This window comes from Erithacus rubecula (assembly GCF_903797595.1).
Source record: "Erithacus rubecula genome assembly, chromosome: Z".
Taxonomy (NCBI): domain Eukaryota; kingdom Metazoa; phylum Chordata; class Aves; order Passeriformes; family Muscicapidae; genus Erithacus; species Erithacus rubecula.
This window is the reverse complement of record NC_136661.1, coordinates 14,586,588-14,607,900: the sequence shown is the minus strand read 5'-3', so window position 1 is coordinate 14,607,900 and position 21,313 is coordinate 14,586,588. Positions and strand designations below refer to the sequence as shown.

The 21,313-nt window shown below is 37.5% G+C and overlaps 1 protein-coding gene across 3 annotated transcripts in view; it reads right to left on the bottom strand.

Moving 5' to 3' along the window:
- PDE4D (phosphodiesterase 4D) overlaps window positions 1–21,313 on the bottom strand; it is a 511,449-nt gene that overhangs the window by 374,870 nt on the left and 115,266 nt on the right. The window contains exon 1 of one of the 3 annotated variants that reach the window (XM_079330597.1): window positions 6,519–6,539. The exons of the other annotated variants lie outside the window; for them this stretch is intronic. Coding sequence (XP_079186723.1) covers window positions 6,519–6,524 — 6 coding nt within the window. The 5' untranslated portion in view covers window positions 6,525–6,539. Of the gene's footprint in view, window positions 1–6,518; window positions 6,540–21,313 lie in introns of those variants that run through there. 3 annotated transcript variants of the gene reach the window in all.

Genomic DNA, 21,313 nt, shown 5'->3' with positions numbered 1-21,313 from the left:
AATCTTCTATACACCAAAATATTATTTTTCAAGTTTTCCCAGGTAATACTTTAATATTATCTTTTTATGGTCAGGCATCAGAGCTGGCTTAAAGTAGTCCAGCTATGGTTTAAAGGGGAAAACAACTTCATCCTTCTCGTTGGGGTATATTTCTTGCATTTCAAGCTGTTCCTAAGCAATTTCATAAGCAGGGAAATACTAAACTTGACTATGTATACTTTTGGAGACATGATTATTACTTTAAGAGAATGCTAATGCACAGTTCACTTAATCAGGAAACCAGATCAGTACCAGATAAATATGCTTCTATTTTACACTAACAAGAAATACATTACAGAACCTTCTGAAATCTTCATCATGTACTTTGAAATTGCAATCCAAGGTACATAATTCATATCCTTTTAGCTCACCAAGATTCAACTACTGCATGAACAAGACTTTTAGTTATTATTTGTTTACCACTGCCGGCCTTAGTTTTACTAGGGTGTTCTGTTTGCCCAAAAATAAGGAATCCCCACCAGGAAGTTTGTATTCAGAACAAATAAGTATTTGGCTCTCTATTTAGAATAAATAAATATACTGAGTTTTAGTTCTGTAATTTAAAAAAAAAATATGAACACCACAGCTTCTTACTTTGTTTGACACAGGGAGAGATGGCCATACATCCCATATTAATTCTACACCTACCCCAGCAGCCATATGATGGCACTTTGAAAGAGATGATTAGGGAAACTGTGTTAGAAAAAGACCAGGACTAAAAGTGATCCACCTCCACTTTGCTAATATTTATTCATTAAAATCAAGTTTAAGATATTCTTGCATAGAGGTTTCATTTGGGCTGTTGCATTTAGGATTAAAACTCATAGTTGATTCTATTAATTTATATGCTTTTTCCCAACCTATTTATACAATTTCCTCTTACACTTTGCAATTTTTATTTCTACATTTTCTGCAAAAATATAGTCCCATTGGCCTTTAAATGCATACCACTTGTATTTTTTTTTTTTACTTTTCTCTCTATGTCCTTCTGAAAAATACCTAATATTTTATTTGACTTTTCACTGTGGGCTATTGAAGTGATTTTTGTAGATGAACACTCACAATGTCCAATTCTGTTCTGAGTTGAAATAGGCAATTCAAAAAACCTTGGCTACATACTCCTAGTAATTTTATATTTCCCATGTACATTTTTATTTCTTGCCAACAGAGTAGGTAAAGCAGATAATGTTTTGAAATATCTTAGAATCATAGAACTACAGGACTATTTGGGTTGGAAGGAATTTAAATTTTTTTTTCAGAAAATTAAGAACTATCTTTGATTTTTCAGCCCATTACCTTGCAAACAGTTATCTGTACAGTTCCTAAGTAAAGATAATTGAGAACAGTCTCTGACAAAGAATCTTCATTTGTGCCTATTGGTTCAGACTAATTTTTAAAAGGAAGACAACTAACAAGAGAGGAAGATGCTCTATTTTAAGTTCTTAGGTTTATAGGGAAATGGAATGCCTATGATTTTATATAGGGAATACTTTGAATTATGTTGCAGGAAGACAGGCAGGAAAATAAATTGCAATTCATGGTGATTTATTTAAAATATTGGAATTTCTTGCCATCAATAGCTGTCAATTTGTTGAATCATGAGCTAGAAAGACCATCTCACTCAAGTTAGATGTTATATTCTATTAAGTAATAGTAATCAAAAATTTCTTACTGCATGTAATTGTAAAAAGCATAACTTGACAAACACACATAAAACCAAGTGCACATAATACAAGTTATAATTTCAGGATGGTCCTCCTGTGCTTGTATGTCATGATTCCTTTAAAAAACCAGAACCTTCACAAACCAGTGTGCCAATAAAAGTATATGGAGAGCTCTGCTAAAGACATGTTTGATAATTAAGAAGGCACTGCCATATCTAAATACTCAAAACAAAGATAGGAAAATTAAAAAGTAAGGAAGAAGAATTAATAAAAGTCTTAAAGCAATTTACACTGAGAAGCATAAAGCCAAAAAACCACCCAAATATATTATTTTATGAATAAACTCAACAATCTAAATCTATTACTATAACCATCTTCTCTTCACAGGCTTTTCTTCTTGAAAATCAAAGTACAGTTTACATGCAGTTAAATTCTGGCACTTCCATCTACATTATTTAAACTCAGATCACTTGAACTGCCAAGGTATGGGTAGAAATTCAAATGAAAATAGCATTTGAGATTGTAATCTTATAGAGGGGTCAGATAGGGCTGCTACCTCTCTGTGTTCATGCTTCACCAGGTCACTAATATTGCTTGAGTTAATTCAATCATAGTTCAAGGTAAAAATATGATATAGACCAGTTCCATTACTAGGACATTGTGTAGATATTTTATATAATATTGCACAAGTACACTCTCTTCCAAGAACACTTATGCCATCAGTTGAGTAGGAAATTGGTTTTGTATATTGCCTAACTGTTCCATCTCAGAGATCTTCTTATTCCATGACATATGAAAAGAAAGTTATTTCAACATTTTCATAAAAAGCATGGTACAAGATGTATGTTTTCTCCAACCTTTCTCCTCAGAGTCAAATAGTCCAGGACACCAAAATCTCCTGGAAACCAAATCAACCAAAAGTGAATGTCCTAATCACTGAGCTTGGAAGAACTCTGTGGAGGTCATCTCTGTTCAAGCTCTCTCAGAGTTCAAGCTCTGTTCAAGCCAGCTCAGAGAGTAGTTTGTCAGAACAGTGCCAAGTCAGGTTCTGGACTAATCAGTAGGCTACTCCTCAGTCTTTCTAGACAACTTGGCTCAGTGTTTGACCATCTCTCAATAGGATAATTACATTATTATTATTATTATTGTTATTATTATTATTATTATTATTACTATTGTTGTTGGTAGTGGCGGTGGTGGTGGTGGTTTAAAGATGCATAGTTAATAAATAAAATTTAAAACTTCAAAAAGGTGTTTTGTTGTGTTCAGATTAAATTTCATGTTTTAATAGTTAATATATGCCCATTGCTTTTTGCCTTGTCATTCAGCTCTACTAAGAAGAAACTGGTTGCATTATGAATATTCCCCCAAAAGGCATTTATTCACATTGATAACCTCACCCCAAAGCCTTCTCTTCTCCAAGCTAAACAGTTCCAGCCCTCAGCCTTCTGTGTCACATAATGTTTCCTTAATCATCTTTGTGATTCTTTGCTGCACTCATTTAATGATCCATGATTTTCTTGTAGTGAGGCACCCAGAACATAACACAGCACTTCAGATACGTTTCCAGTAGGGCTGAGTACAGGGAAAGGATAGCTCTGCTTGACAAATTAGAAGTGCTTTTACTAATGCTGTCCAGCATCCTCTTACCCTTTTTTGCTACAAAGCCATACTGCTGCCTCATGCTGAGCTTGTTCACCAGGGTGCCCAGGTATTTTTCTGCCCATCTTCTTTCCAGATGGTGATCTCCAGTGTGTACTTTGGGTAGTTTGGTGTTTTCCCTCTTGTTTGTTATCAGGTTCCATGATCCATTCAGCAGCAGACCCACATTTTCCCTAGTCTTCCTCTCATTGCTGAAGTACCTGTAGAAACTTTTCCTGTTGCCTTTTATATCTTTCTCCAGATTCAACCAAACATGAATTTGGCTTTAGTAACCCCATCCTTGTATGTCCAAACAGTATTTCTATATTTTACCTGAGTCACATGCCCCTGCCTTTCCTTCTTGTATGCTTCTTTTTAATGCTTGTGATTATCAGGAATTCAGGAGTTCTTTATTATGTGCTGGCCTCCTCCAACATCTGCTTGATTTTCCCTTTATTGTTTGCATGTACTGTTCTTGAATTCAGAGAAGGTGATCCATGAAAATCAATCAGGTCTCCTGGTCCACTCTTCTCACCAGGGCTGTATCCCATTTTTAGGAGACCCCTTAATGGTCAAAGCCTACTGTCTAGGAGCTATGATCTTGTTATTTCTCTCTTCTCTCCTCTCATGATCCTGAACTCCACACGTCCCACAGCCTTTGCAGTTAAGGCTGTTGCCCACATTAAATTCCTCTATAGGTCCCTTTGTTTAAATATTAGGTCTACTTGAGAGTTTCTTCTTCTTGGTGCCTTGATTACCTGCACCAGAAGTTGTCATCAAAGCACTCCAGAAGTCTTCTAGGTTTCATGTGCATTCTTATGGGGTGCCTCCATAGGACTAAAACCTGTAAATATGAGTCTTCTTCCAGTTCATTTTTGACCTACTACCTCTTCTTGACAAGGATGTCTGAAGAAGACTCCTACCAGAATACCACTGAAGTATGTCTGACCACTAACCCCAATTCATAAGGTTTCAGCTGCCTCATCACCTCACAATATGCATAGCTCCTTTCCTTTCTTCCTGCTGCTCTCCTAAATGAAAGGCAGCTTTACTCCTCATTTTCCTTCTTAAAGAGCCAATATCGATCCATCAAAGCACTCCAGTCATAAAACACAAGGACTTCACTCCCCTGCTGTCCTCTCAGAAGGATTTCACTAAAGTATTGGCTGTACTGGGATAGGCCTTTCTCAATCTCTCTTATTGAAACAGATCATTACCTACAATTTATTACTTCTGAGGTGGGTGGGAAGAGATGTACACTTCATCTACATAGATAAGTTACAGACTAGTTCATGTTCAAATTAAATATAAATCAGAATAGCAAAATGCATGTGGAGAGAAAAGCAAGGAATTGAATTATTCTAATGAGAAATCCAGTTTTGTATCCAGGGTAATCTTCAGTGAATGACTCATCAGGTCCTGTCTACATTTGTATGGGAAGTTTCAGTCTTCACAAATTGTTTTCTCTTTTAATCATAAAAGTAAACTTAAAATCATACCACACACATGTTATGGGATGTTGAAAATGCAAGCTGATACTATCAATGTCTACAATGATGAAACAGGGTGTCATAATGCAGGACATGCTATTATGCAGAGTGAGTTAACCAGCCTGCACCAGCCTGAACGAGCCTGCAATGACTCAGAAAGAGAGGGATAGTCTCAAAAAGTTGCATAAAGCAACAACTACAGGAAGCCTTACTAGAGGTGATGTTTCAGCAGCTGCTCCCTGCAGTAGTAATTTCTACAAAGAAAAGTATTGCTTCTTTCTTCTTTTTTTTTTTTTTTAAGTAGAATTCCATGATGAAGAAAGCTATACTGCTCTCTAAAGAATCAATTTTCTAAGGGAAGAAAGCTACTCTAATAATCTGCTTATTATGTCTTAAATACTTTGAAGTTCTGACATACTGAGTTCCAGTATTTAAAAACCCACAAAACTTGGTTCATATTAGAATGCACTGTAGGAACTGATCATCCAGAATTTTTGTTTAGCAGGAGGTGTGATAGAGGAACACAGTGATACAGGAAATGTTTCACTGAGTATCATGGTGGGGCAAATCCAGACAGTTACTTCTGCTATGGCAGCAGAAAAAACATAGCATTGTCACAAAATTGCAACTTTCATCACAACCCAGACAAGACTGGAATGAGTTGGACCAGCACACCCATTTGCAGGCACCAATAAACCCGGTCCCTGCATTGATATAATCCAGTTTTTAGAGGTCTAAACACAGAGGGTCAATAAAGAAGAAGCAGCAAATATGATATATAATTGCTTGAGTTTTTTGCAGTTAGGGGATGACAATATTTTATGAAGGCTCTCTGACTCGTGGTGGGGAATCCTTCATTTCCAGCACCTCTTTACTGCCTTTAAACCTTGCCTAGCTGCTCAGGACTGGAAAAGACATGGGGTAGAAGAGAAGAAAAGGAATTTCTCAACATGATAGGTAATCATGTATCAGAGCAGAACCTCAGGAATCCTCAAATGAGAAAAAAAGTTCAGCTTTTACATATTAGACTAAGTGATTCAGCTCAACATGACTCCAAGTAATACTGCTGCTCTGTCATATCAAGGCACTGAAATTTATCAGTATTTTAGGCTATAATACTTTAATATTTTATATTAGACTACAAAAATGCATTTCTATCTCTTAGTATCCACTGGCAAAAGTACTGCACTTTTTAAACCTCATTTATAGTTATTTTCTGAATAATCTCATTCATTTTCTTGGGGTTGCATAAAAATTCTACTAGCTCACGTCCTTAGGCACCCATGTGTATGTCATGCTTCTTTTTGTTTCTGCTTCATATTTTCTTCTGAGAATCCTGAAAACTGAAATGAATCAGCCTGTCCCTGATGAAAATGTATACAATTTTTCTCTACTACAAATCTCTTTCATCACATTATTTCTTGTTCTGGTGCTCTGAATTCTGAAAGCAGTGTAACAGATGACTCACCATCAGCTATCAGTCATTGTCATCTAATCACTTATTGAATTTTGAGGTTCTTTATTAGAAGTTCACACTTTATCTCCCATTTAATCTTAATTCATATTTTGAACTATTTCTAATTTATTTTTTGTTTTCATTATTAAACTGCAATAGTTTAGTGGCACATAAAATCACTGATGTCGAAAGTTATTACTGTTTATGTACAAAAGCCAAATTACTCACCTGCATTCATATTTTGAATGTATTCAAGATTCAATACTCACAAAATACCTGTACCACTAGGTGATAGAGCTATTTCTTCTGTATTCATGTTCATCTGTTGGCTTTTCTTATGCATAGCTGTCTATTTTCTTCAAAAAAAGCTGGACTGTACAAGCACCTTTCCTTTTAGCAATTTGTTGAATATTGCTCTTTATATGCTAATAAAACTCCCATAAACTTGAATTTTTTGATCTTGATTTAACAGCATATAAAAGAATACATGTACATTTCCAGGCCCTTCTCCCTCTGTCTCTTGTTTTGTATAAAAATTACATTCCTTCTCCACCTGCAAAGCTTTAGAGTCATGCTAGATTTTTCTTCCCAGTCCCCATAGTAAATATTCTTGTGGGAGTAAGTCTTATACACCCAAAATTATTTTGTCACATATCACTGCATCCCTAAAATTAGTAAAATTACATCCTATTGACACTGTTTGAAATTTCTGACATTCCAAAAAACAATTTCTTTTTGCTATTATCTTTTTTGCAAAGTTTCTCTTGTCATCATTTCACTACCTCAAGGTTATGTAATTTATGAATTTTCATGCTTGCTTTTTGCTTGGTTTCAAATGTACTACTGTAACATCATTTCTAGTTAGAGAACTACACATCATAATGTTTCTTTTGTTTCTTGTGCAACAATGTTAGCTCAATCTAATATTTTCTAAAATACTTTTAATAATTATTTAATTTGTTTCAAGTAGTCAAATTAATATTGTTTAACTATTTCAGTATACCTTGTAGGTATTCACTTGTTCTGCAACCTCTTAGACTACTTCTATGCAAAAAATGGCAATATGTGACTCCCAAAATGCTGAAATGTCAATTTCTCCTTATTCCTTGTTCTAGATTCAACAGCAATTTTATGTTTCTGTGGACATCTTCATGAAGAAGAGGTTGAAACCTGGTGAATTTTTGTTTTAAGTCTTCTTGAGAAGACACATCAAGGATTACTGATTTTTAATTTAAAATATTTATCCCTTAAATCTGTTCCAAACTCTGCCAGTTTTTATTATTACTCTAACTGTGTGTACTTCTATCAGTTTTGATGTACTTTAAAACACTAGCAGTAACAACATATGATCGAAAAATCTTTAAAACCAAATAATTTATTCCTGGCACTGCTGTTGCTGTTTTTTCCATAAGACCTGTGACAGGAGAGAAAAATGTCAGCTTTAAATGTACTGGAAAAAGAGCATTTACCTTTAACAGGATGAAGTGCTGGATCCTGCTCTTGGGTCACAGCAACACCCTTATACCACAGGTTTGGGCAGCATGGCTGGAAAGCTGCCCAGTGGAAAAGGACCTGGGGGTGCTGGTGGCAGCAGCTGAACATGAGCCAGGGTGTGCCCAGGGGCCAAGAAGGCCAATGGCATCCTGGCTGGATCAGCAATAGTGTGGGCAGCAGGAGCAGGGCAGGGATTGTCCCCCTGTCCTGGGCACTGCTGAGGCCACACCTCGAGTGCTGTGTCCAGCTCTGGGCCTGAGTGCAAGAGAGACACTGAGGGGCTGGAGTGAGTGCAGAGAAGGGAATGGAGCTGGGACAGGGTCTGGAGCACCAGAGCTGTGAGGAGCAGCTGAGGGGCTGGGGGTGTTTATCCTGCAGAAAAGGAGGCTCAGGGGTGATCTTACCACTCTTACAGCTGCCTGAAGGAAGGGTGTGGCCAGCTGGGGGTCTATCTTTTCTCCCAATTAATAAGCAATAGGACAAGACGAAATGGCCTGAAGTTGTGCCAGAGCAATTTTAGATTGGATATCAGGAAAAATTTCTTCATGAAAAGGGGTTGCCAAGCATTGGCACAGTCTGCGCAGGGAAGTAGTAGTCACAATCAATGGAGGTATTTAAAAGACACATAAATGTGGCACTTAGGGACATGGGCTAGAGCTGAACTTGGTAGTGTTTTTTGCAGTTTGACTTAATGATCTTAAAGAGATTTTGCAACTACAATGATTCTGTGTTTCTCTCTTCTTTAATCATATTTGAAGCATAATCCTACCAGCTCTGTCATGTTTTGTTCCTTACAATAATAGCAGCACAATTTCAATTACAATAGAAATAAACCAAGAGGAAGATTATGTTCAAATAATAGCAAGGTATTTTTTCTAGCCTCATTTGGGAATTGGTGAGAAAGGGTTATTTAGATTAAAGATTAATTGAAAAGCACTGGAACATAAAAATATAATTTTCCTATTGCATAGCCTAAGAGTTTGACTCTAACAGCTCCTATACTTGTAAGTTCTCCTTCACTGGTGATTATGAATTGTATATAATTCATACATCTACATACACACACAAAGAAACAAAAAAACAAAAGCAAAAGAAAACATATGTTGCAAATGTCATATATTTAAAGGAAAATCTAGTCTACATTTATCAAATAAATTAATTAGTGTAATTTCCATATTAGACCAGATTTACAGCTAATTATTTCAGGATTGGCTAGTGGTCAGCAATAAAAAAGTCTATCAGAAGCAGGTAAAAAAATCCCCTTGTAAAACTGAGAGCAAAGGAAATCTGATCCCTCTAAAGTCTTACCTAACCCTATTAAAAAATTCTTAAACACAGAAACATTAAATTTTTATCCTTCTCATGTTTTTTTCATTCTATTTCTTCAGCATTAGTTGTTAAAATTTCAGATATTATTCCAGATCTATATAAAAAGTAATCTATTTATAATTCAAGTTTGTAAAATTAGGGGTTGCAACAGTATATTGTGACAATTAATTATGGATTATGTTAGTGGATTTAATACCGAATTCCTGTTGTTTGCCTTTTTTTATTGTTGTTTTTTTGATCCAGTCTGTGTTCATTTTGTTTTGTAACACAAGTCTTGAGTTCTCCAATGAGGTAATCAACAGTTCAAATGATAGATCCTGGTCAAGATCTCAGCAAATTCTAGCCAATTTGAAAACTGCATTAATATTTTTAAATAGGTATATATAGGCCTAGATAAATTCTATGTTTCTAACTACTTTTAAATTTAGACTGATTTTTAAAAGCTATGGATTTTTTTTTTAAGTATTCTATTTTTACAGGAATCAGGAATAATGTTATATTTGTAGGCTGACTCACTGGATTGCCCTGCCATGGAACTCAAGCTGGAAACACTCCTGAAGAGTCAGCTGGCCTGCCAAATTTCCAGGAGTAATTTTGGCAGTTACCATGCCCTTTATGTGTCTTTTGCTGTAACCTCAACACCTTTGCCAAAGTATTTGGTCAACAAGTTTTATGGGGAGCATCTGAGGGAGATGGGATTGTTTAGCGTGGAGAAAATGAAGTTCAGAGGAGATCTAATTACTCTCTACAATTACCTGAAGGGAGGAGGGTGTAATGAGGTGTTGGTGTGCATTTTATTCCAAGTAATAAGTGATAGGACAAGAGTAAATGTCCTGAAGTTGCACCCAGGGAGCTTTAAACTGGATATTAGAAAAAACTTCTGCATTGAGAAATTTTCAGTAGGACAAGCTGACCCAGGAAATCATTGTCCCTGGAAGCATTCAAAAAACATGTAGATGTAGTGCTTAGGGACATGGCAAATGATTCCGTGATTCTATTTCACTAGAAAAAACTACCTTGCTGTACTCTGAGTGCAAACCACCATGTAGTGTTTTTGGTTAAGCTCATTCATGAATTAGCACTCAATTCCTAGTGTCATCCACAATAAGAGAGAAAAATGTTAATCAGTAATGCCCCAATTGCTTTTCTTAGATTTTCATGTAATTATATGAGCCCTCTAAGCACTCTAAGTAGTTCAGTAAACTTAAGATAATGAAATACTGAAATAGCAAGCATCACTTCGGAGGAAATAAAATGCCTTGGGAAAAAAATCACATACTTCTACCCAAAGAGTCTCCTGTTGTGAAGGTAGGACCACACCGGTTAATAATTCTGTATAAGATCCTGTAATGCTAACTACATAATTTAGTAAGTTCTGCAACATTAATGAACTGGAACAAAATATCTTTTTTTTTTAATAATTGTGTCAGTTTACTGATGTATCACAGTTTCCTATAAATTCCCATGAAGTTCATGAAGAAATAATAGAAATTCACACAGAAAATTATAGCCAAGCTAAAACAATAAGAGACTCCCCCAGTGCTGAACATTTACTTTGTATTTGAGCATTACAGTTCATTTGGCATGTCAAATCATTCTCTGCTGTGAGGCCCCCATAGAGAGCTGTATCATTAGGAAAGCTAACACCACGAGAAGTTAACATCTATGTTTTCATTTTCAATCTCAAGATCTTGAATTTTGAGGTTTGGGATGGGTACACTGTCTGACTGAAAATATCTGGCTCTATGTAATCTGTTTTCCCTCATGGGATGGTGAGTTTCCCATACATTCTCAATGTAATACTATTTCTAAATAAATGACCAGCAATTTTATAACTTGAAACTTTTGTGGCAAAAAGAACAAGATTTTCAGTGAAAATTTATAATTTACAATGATTGATAGAAGCTAACATCTGCAAATAAAAGTGAGAAAGAATCACAGTGCATAGAAGACATATACCTTAGCTCCAAAGGAAAGCAATGCCTGCATTACAGAAAACCTACCATTTTGGTGAAATTAATGGATGTATACAAATAAACTATAGAGCTTAATTTCTGCCTTGTGCATGTTTTCCACTAATGTGTATTTCCTTCAGGCAAAAAATTTCATGGCAGCAAGAAGAAATCATATTTCATCTCTGTTTTCACCTGAGTAGTGTCTGTAGCACTTTCCATGTACAATGAGAGGTATTGGATGGGTGCTGCAACATAGGCATAGGTCACACCACGTAGATTTTACACAGTAACTTCTTTTTCCTTCATTCCTGTATGGGCTAATAAGGTTCTCATACACTCTTGATCACCCAATTACTCTCCAAGTTGCTCAAAGCAGCACTGGGCTATTTCAAACTGTACTGTATCATCTTGTAATCATATGATGCTGTCCAAATACTGCAGTCCAGCAAAAAAAAAGAATTATTAAAAATGTCTTAGATACAGACAGAACAGCTAAGGTACCAGTATTTGTACTCTTAAACAAAAATTGGTGCTGCAAGCACCTCTTCAACTCTAGTGAACTGGAGCTGGTGAAAGGGCTGGAAGGCATATCCTGTGCGGAGCAGTTCAGGAGCTGGAGTTTGTCTGTTTGGTGAGAAGGAGGAGACTGATGAATGACCTCATGGCTCTCTGCAGGCCCCTGAGGAGGAGAGGTGAAGAGAGAGGTGCTGATCTCCTCTCCCTGTGATGGGACACAGGAATGAGGCACGGGAGGTTTAGACCAAAGAGCATTTATTGGCCAAGAGGGTATTATAACCCAGGAACAGGCTTCCTATAGAGGAGGATAGTGCCCCCAGCCTGTCAGCGTTTAACAGGTATGTGGACAACAAATGCTGAGGGCATGTTGCTATTTTGGTGAGCCTGAAGTGGTCAGGTAGTTGGTCTGGATGATCATTGTAGGTCTCTTACAATTGAACTATTGCTATTCTATTGTATTCTAATTCAGGGAACAAATCTAAGGTTCTGCCTTTGCTATTTAATGTACCAGAAGGACTTGCTCCAAAGGTAACCTTAAATTGACAGAGATGGTTTTTTTTTGTTTTTTTTTTTCAGTATGTGAGTGAGTGAGGTTCTTTTATAATGGGGAAGAACAAACCTATTTACTAATAACTGGGCATGTAGTTTTTTGATTAATTGCCTTCTGAAGAAAAAAACAGTATGAAAACACTAAGGATGAGCAGACAATATCCAAAGCTGGGGGCAGAGTTCTACAATGTCAGACTCTGCAAATCCAAGTTCTTTTCAGTACTCAGATGAACAAAAAACCTGTGGAAAAAAGCAAACCACTTTAATGTCTGCAAGCATAGACTTTTTTACATTTATTTCCTCAAAAAGGTTGAATATGAAGAAGCAGCTACTGATGAAACAAAGCAGTTCTATCTTCTTTTTCTGGGATATACTAAAAGTTCAGAAAAAAATTTGAAGTGATTATAAAATTGATGCAAAAAACACTCAAGAAGTTTATAATGAACATATGAAAGAGTTATGCTTAGCTTCTGTGCAAAACAAAAGTGTGTTTGTATGAATAAACAGCAGCTTCACTGCTAATTTTTGGCTACTACTGTTTTATCAGTGTTGGCAAAACTAAGTATTTATTTTCTAAGTACTCCTACTCAGCTACAATACACAAACAAGAAATAGATAGAAACTATATTATCATTTTACAGGACACTGTGTGGCCATCAAATAAAATACTTACTTAAAGTGTATGTTTGCAGAGAGGAAACTTTAGTTTAATGTCTTTCCTGTACTGTAGCAGCCAGAATTGCCCCCAGCACTGGAGGTGAGGCTGCCCCAGCTCAGAGCACAGCAGGACAATCCCCTCCCTTGCCTGGCTGCTGATGCTGTCCCTGATGCCCCCAGGACACTCTTGGCCCTCCTGGCTGCCAGGGCACTGCTGGCTCATGCTCAACTGGCCATGGACCAGAGCCCAGGGCCCTTTCCATGGCACAGCTCTGCAGCCTCTCATTCCCCAGCCTGTCTGTACATCCAGAGCTGCCCCAGCCCAGCTGCACCTCTCAGCATTTACCCTTAAACTTCATATAAATGAGAGTCACTTGGGCCCTCTCCTTTATATGACTTGTACCTTGTATGAATTCCCTTTACTGTACTACCTATTGCTGCTGAATGTTGTGACAAGATTATTAAATGTATGATACATCCTACTGGGTAATAAAATAAATTAGGAACCACAAATGAATCATTGGTAGCTGTTTAAAACCACAGTCCTCCACCTGGCTTCATGCTCCTTTAGGGAGCAGTTCAATCCACTCCCCATACCAATTAAATCTTGCAGACATGGTAAGTGACTGCTCACTTCTCCATCTAAAATTTGAGCATTGGGCTATTTTAACCTCTCCCTCTATACTTCATAACTACTCAAGTTATAAGAAGAAATAGACACTGTAGCTGAGTCTATTAGCCAGCATTTGTGCAGCTTTAGGACATTGCTAAGATCTGAGCGTGAATTCTTGAAAACAAGATTTCAAATAGGCTTGACATGGATTCCACTGGCTAATGAAATTATCTCAGCATTTTTCAAAATATAGCCCAATAAAAGGACAATGCATGTCTAAAGACTGGAACAATAACTAACCACTGACCCTCAGTAATTTTTGTCAATCAATCTTTACAGCATTTTTATGTATCTTTAAAAATCTTCTGTCTTTCACCTACCTTTTTCTGCTTCCTAAGTTTTTTACTAATTATAATTTTTGTCATGTTGGATTTTTATGCTGAAGTGTTAACATTTGCAGCAAGTGTGTACATGCAAGTTAGATGCAAAAATTAAACCTTACTTTTATATTTTCCTACCCTGAAATTTATTTTAATTCTTGCAGGCAATATTAAAGGTGAAAAGAAAGCTCACATGTGGAATATTTGTCACAACTTTTATGATGTATGTTACTTAAAAATATTATTTTCAAGGTCATTCATAAAATGGTCTTGAACTTCAGCTGCTTAATAAAATCTGTTTGAGCAGGTGCAGTGACAGATTGATTCAATTTTTATTTAGTATATCCTGCACAATTACTGTCAAACACAGCAAAATTAACCCACTACACATACAATTTTAATTAATTTATTCATTCATTAAATAATAAAAAATGTGACCAGGTTTTCAATTAAAAATATAGCTATTCTGACAAAAATATTACAAATAGCCACCTGACAAAGAATTAGAAAGGTAAAGGCCATGATTATTTTTCTAACACAAGGTATGACATAAATTAAAATAATATATCACACAGAAGGATTTGTGTCTGTTTAAAAAATCTAGCAATCTAGAAAGTTCAGCAATAAAAAAATCTCCAAATTGATTTCATGATATAGTAAAGAGAGCTATTTTTAATACTTCCACCTATTAATAGTGAAATATGTGTTTAATATCTCTCACAAAAAAAGAAATCTTGTAGAACCAGTGTGTCAAGTAACCTATTAGATAGCAATTTGCTTATTAGGCATGAATGGAGTGCTTTGGTCAGGAATTGTTCTGACTTTTCCATTCTAGGAGACCACTTCCAGCTCAAGAGCAGAAGGCTGGCTGGTCTGTCTGAAGGCCAGGGGAAGTCACACTTGAACACCTGCAAGTGAGTTCTGAGGACACCCATCAACACCCCCACTCACAACTTTAAGCCCAGTTACTGCTCAGATTTCTGTCGTGTTCTGAGTCATGCATTACAGAGAAACAGCAGATTGTTGCCATAAAGCACTGATTAGAGGCTAAGGTAGAAAGATTACCTATTTTCATTACCACCAAGTACAGATTTCCTTTGCCAAATGCTAGTTAAATAGGTGTAATCCTTGGCCTCTATGCAGCATGAACTGAAAAGAATGGTTTTGTGTCTACACAGTAAATGCCTCCCCTTTTTTGGCTACTCTGCCAAGTTAGCCTGTTCATTCTGCCTGTTCATTTTCTAAGCGTGTTTTTCTGATCCTTGTTTCTTTTCAGCTGAGCACCAATAATGAATGGTAAACACTTGAAGCAAAGCCCATTGTTACTTATGCAGGCAACCCAGAGCAGAGGGGATAAAACAATAGGAATGCAAGGCTTATCAGGATACCCTCAGACTCCACTGTTGTGAACAGATGCTTTCCCTCTGTACACAAAGATCATGTACTCTACCCTCCAAAAAAATAGTACCACCCACAAAATAACACATCTGAGCACACATAAAGCTGAATTCACACTGATTTGAAGATTTATTTTAATTGCTCCTTTTGTTACACCTTGATGTTACAGAAGTGTATGTACTACCCTTTACCTTCCTATGCTACCTGAATTAAAGAGGATACAACACTGAAATTTCCTTCTCTTCAATTACAGAAGCTAGAAACACCATAGCTTTAAATTAAGCAATTATCTTTTAAAAAATAAGAAAAACAACAAGAAAACACAACACTTTTTAAAGAAATAAGGCAATGCTTTTACAATATGAAAAGTGCATAGTTGTACAAGAAAATACACTCATCTAAATCAAAAAATTCAAAATCAATATTTACAAAATTTAGCCTTTGTTCTAGACTAGCTTTTAGACAGTATATTTAGGATTGTGCATATAGACAAAGGTAGACCAAAATACTAGATGAAACACTATGAAGAAAGGTGTACAAGGCAGTTGAAAAGTGGAGTTCCACTATATGGCATCAAATCCTGAAAGAACTAAGAGCAATCCAAAGCAAGGGGACTCAGTGTAACAGAACCAAGTGGAAACAAAATTACTTTAATGATAAACCACATCCAAGGTAGCAGTGAAATTTTAGGTAGGCCAGATAAACCACTGATTCAGATGCAGAATAATTCCATAGAAGGATAAAGTATTTAAGTTAGAGGGACAAAATAATCACTATAATTATTCCCCTCAAATAAAATGAGCTAAGCAAAATCTTAATTTATTCAGTTATTTAGAAGAGAATCAGCTGAAGCTGAAGCTGCCCAAGAGCTCTCAGCTGGCCAGAGAATGGTGCTGACAATGCCATAGTTGTGTGTTTATTCCCTATATGGGCCATTTACTTCAAAGCTGAATCGATAATCCATGTGGGTCCCTTCTAACTCAGAATATTCTGTAACTCCTGTTTGCTACTCTATAATGCACAGGATAAAAGCAATAAATTTATGTTCTCTTTTCAGATCATATCCATGTAGGAAGAAAGAACTCTCTTCGAAATGGTCACCCATTCCCAATTCCTGATTGATGGAAAAGGCAGAAAGATTTCACATTCCCCAGTATTCATATCAATCCTTTAGACTAGGGAGATTTTTTTTTATCCTTCCCATTTTAAAATACATCCAAAGAGGTTATAACTTCTGCTTCTTCAGAGAACATTCTTTGTTCCAGAAGGAGGGTCCACAATGCACATTTTGCCACATTCCCATGGCTATGAAAATAGTATTATTTCTAATACCAAACATTTTCAATCTTAAATTAATCTTGCCTAATAGATCAATTTCTGTAACAGCCAAAGTGAGAACTCTAAATCAACCAACTCCTCCTTTCACTCTCTTAATAACTGTCTTATTAAGAGTTTAGATATTACTAAAAATCCATTTGTAAATATGAAAATCTGAAGGCTATTTCAGTTAAAACTGAAGAATACACATTGATAGCCAAGGTTGCCAATGACAAGGAGGGCTTTTTCAAATACAATAACAAAAGGGAAACAAAGGACAGGACTGTTACTAAATGAGGTGGGAAGAACCTGGGTAACAGAGAATACAGAGAAGGCAGTGTTAGTGAATGTCTTCTTTTCATCCATCTTCACTAGCAATACCAGCTCTTAGATATTGACCTTAGATGTCAACCTTAGATGTTGATTTGTGAGTCTGAGAGGATAAAGGAATGTTGGAAGGAAGGCTTTCCCTTGGTCAAGAAGGATGGGTTCTCATGACACTGGGCAAATTTGAGATTGTCAAGTCCATGGGCCCTGACAGAATCCATCCCTGAGTGCTGAGAGAGCTGGTGCACCGTAGTGAGGCCAGTCATTGCATCTTCTTTGAAAGGCTGAGGAGGAAAGGAGAGGCTCCTGAGGCCTGAAAGAAATAAAATATCACCCGAAAAGAAAAAGAAGGGGGAAGAGGGACCTGATTTCAGTCAGCCTCACCCCAGTCCCTGGAAGTTCAGATGGATAACAAGGTGATCAGGAACAGTCAGCACGGATTCACTGCAGATAAATCATGCTTGACCAACCTAATTGACTTTTATGATGACACAACTGTCTGAATGGAAGAGGGGAGTGCGGTGGAACCTCAACTTCAGCAAGGCTGTTGACACTGTCTCTCACAACATCCTTGTAGGAAAACTCAAGAGGTGTGGGCTGGATGAGTGGACAGTGAGGTGGGTTGAGAAGTGGCTGAATGGCAGAACCCAGAGGGTTGTAATCGCTGGCACAGGGTCTAGTTGGAAGCCTGTCACTGGCAGTGCCCCCCAAGGTTCAGTACTGTACAAATTTTCCATAGAGGTTGTGGTGTCTCCCCCACTGGAGTCACTCAAGAACCACCAGCGCCTCATACTCGAGGGTGGCCCTGCTTGACCAGGGAGATTGGCCCACTGTGGTCCACTCCAACCTTATCTATTGTGGGATTCTGTGATGCAGATTAATTTCTTACTCTGAACATGTCTATTTCAGCATAGCAGCATCACTGTATACAAAAAATATAGCAAAAACAATAAAATAATGTGTTGGGTTGATGGGTCCAGAAATGTGTATTCTACCACCATCTGTTAAAACCAGATGGAGTGGTGATTCCTTATCGCTGTGGCACATACCATCTGCTAATGGGCCATCTTTAAGACAAGATGGGGCAATCATCTTTATCTTTTCCACAACCCATCCTCCCTCCAGGAAGGATGCTGGAAGGATGCTGCTGCTGGGCCATTAAGTCTCACTGTATGACTGATAAAATTACATCATCCCACTGGGAGATGCTCCAGCCAGGGGGAGAGGCCAAGCCTTTCCTAACTAGATAAAAACTGAGATTTTGGACAGCAAGGTACCTTCTTTCCAGAGGAAAACCAGACCTTTCCACATCATCCCTGAACCTTTAAAGGAAAACTGTACCTTCTACAGGAGCACTGCTCCATCTGAACCACATCTGCCATTGCAGGAGGACTGTAGACACCATTTAATGTGACTTCTACCAACACACTCACTGACAGGGTGTCAGGTTGTATTCTGACTCTGTAGGGATACTATATTTCTATTTCAATTTTCCCAGTAAAGAACTGTTATTCCTAATTCCCATATCTTTGTCTGAGAGCCCCTTAATTTCAAATTTATAATAATTTGGAGGGAGGGGGTTTACATTCTCCATTTCAAAGAGAAGCTTCTGCTTTTATTGGTAGATAACTGTCCTTCAAACCAGGACAAATAACTTTCTACACATAGAAATACATCAAAGACCATAAAAATCCCAGATCATTTATCCTTGAGAATCTTATGAAACTTATATTCTTTCCCTTCAAAATTAAGCAATTCAGTGGAATTTATTACCTGATTTACACAAAGAAATTGCTTCAAAATAGACTAGTTCATGTTTATCAAGTGAATGAGCTGTCTACTTGGGGTTTTTTTACTGACAAATTAGTTTTTATGGGAAATATATATAATTCTATCACACCAATTAGTGTACCATGTAAGCAGGTGCATTGAGACCAGGATTTATTCCACTCTTGCAGACACAGCAACCAGTCAGCAGTCTGCAAATCATTAATCTAATTAGCAGCACATTGATTCTCACAATGTACCCCTTCCTTTTGCACAACTATCTGGCCAAAAAAAGCTAAACATGAAAATTAATATAGCTTCCCAAAAATTAATATACACCCTGAGTTCCCTGATGAAACCCAAACAATTTAGGTAGTCGAAAGTACTCTAACCAGTAGGGGATGAAAATATTTCAGTAAGTGTTCCCATGTGTTTAGTATATACTTGATGCACTAAAAATATCCCTCATTCAAAAATTCCTTTGTATTCAATATGAACTACTTGAAAATTGTTTTGTGATAGTTTTTAAAGGTATTTAATATGTTTTTATTATATGTTTGCAATTGACTCTGATGAAAGATCTTCTCATGTTTAGCAAAAGAGAGAAAAATTGGCATCTTGTTGTCTGAGAACCTGACAAAATAAAAAATACTTAATAATAAGCCCTGTCATCACTTCCCCACATTAATTAATGAAAATGTATCAATTAAAAACCATCCCAAATTGTCTGTTTTATATACTCTTTTTATGTATATAAAGATTTTTTATATAGTCATGGTCATGTAATCTTTATGAAAAGTTAACAACACAAAAGCTTTAGCGTTGCTGGTTAGAATCAATAGGATTCACTGAGAAGCTTTTCAAATAGCAAACTTCACATATATCTGAAACAGAAAGGGGGAAAAAAGGCATCCCAGAGTCTGAAATGATGAAATTTACTCCTTTCTAGAGAAATGTTATGGCAGGATATTTACTTTTGTTCAGCCATCCTTCAATTGAAGAGTATTCTGAGTTTATGGTGGTTGCTTTTAAAGGTTCAGGCTAAGGCAGGTAGGCAGTGTAGTGAAAAATTGGAAGACAGGGTTGGCTACATATTTTACAAATTTAAAAAACACTTGGACAAGTACCCAAGGAAGAAATAGCTGCCAGCAGTTAAAAGTAATATTTCTCTTTACATCCTGTTTGCTGAGGTTGCTACTCACAACACTGGCATATCAGCAGAAGGGAATTTTTGTTGGCACCCAAGTTGCTTCAATCCAGAATTTAGGTTTTAAGCCATGATTCATTATAAACTGATGGTCCTTAAATTAATAATTTTACTTTTATAAAATTAATCCCTGTGCTGGGTATAAAGCTTATCTTACAGAGATGTGTCAAGGGCTTCAGAGGTGATAGGAGCCAATAGGTGAGTGCAACTGACATATTTCAGGAGAGTTAAGGCATGTCCTTCTGGAAAGGTGACACGGCCAACAGCACAACTGAAGTGCCTCTACACTAATGGATACAGATGGACAACAAACAGGTGGAACTGGAAGCCACTGTGTTGCTAAAAGGCTATGAACTACTTGCCTTTATTGAAAGCTGGTGGGATGAATCCCATGAGTGTGGCTGTCAATGGCTACAGGCTGTTCAGAAGGGACAGGCAGGGCTCTCTGTGGGTTGCCCTCTACATAAGAAATGAAGGGATTGTGAAGGGCTGGTTCTGAAGAACAGCCACACACAGGTCAGAAGTTCATGGGTGAGAATCAGAGACTGAGGTAACAAAGGGAACCTTGTGGACAGTGTCTGTTAGAGGCTGCCTGATCTAGGGGAGCCTGTTGACAACACCTTCTTACTCCAGCCACAGGAGGCACTGAGCTACCAGATCTCATCCTGCTGGGGCACTTCCACCTCCCACATCTGCTGCAAAAGCAGCACAGTGAGCTGTAGGCAATCCAGGGGACTACTGGAATGCAGGGAGGAAAAATTCTAGGCCAGGTAATGGAAAGCCCTGACAGAGGGGACCTGTTACTGGACCTGATGGTCACAAGTGCAAGTGAGCTCGTGGGTGATGTCAGGGATGGAGGCAGCCAGGGCTGCAGTGACCATCACTGGTGGAGGCTGCAGTCCTGAGGAATATGGGGCAGGTGAATGACACAGTCAGGACTCTGAATTTTAGGAAAACAAACTCCAGCTGTTCAAGGAATATCAGTAGGATGACATGGGAAACTGCCTCAAGGACAAAGGAGCTGGCAGATCTTTCAAGACAATTTTCAAATGGCACAGCAGCTCTTGACTCACAGTAAGAAATCAGGAAAGGAAAGGAAGAAACTGGCATGGATGAAACAGGACCTGCTGGTTAAAGGGTCAAGAACTCACAAGACAGGACAGGTAACCTGGTAAGAGTATAGAATGCTGGCTGGTTATGTAGGGATGGGTCAAGATTGAGGTACAGCTGGGGCTGAGCTTGACAAGGGACAAGAGTACAAGGAAGGCTTCTACAAGTATGTCAGCTAGAAAAGGCAGGTCAAACTTTGTACCCTTCTGATTAATGTGGCTGGCAAATTGGTAAAAATAAAGGATGAGAAAGCTGAAGTACTGACAACATCTCTTCTCACACCTCTTGAGTAGGTGAACCTCAAGATGGGGATGGGGGGAGCAAAGTCTCTCCCACTGTAAGTAAAGATCAGGTTCATGACCACCTGAGGAACCTGAATGTACATAAGTCTTTAGAGCCTGATG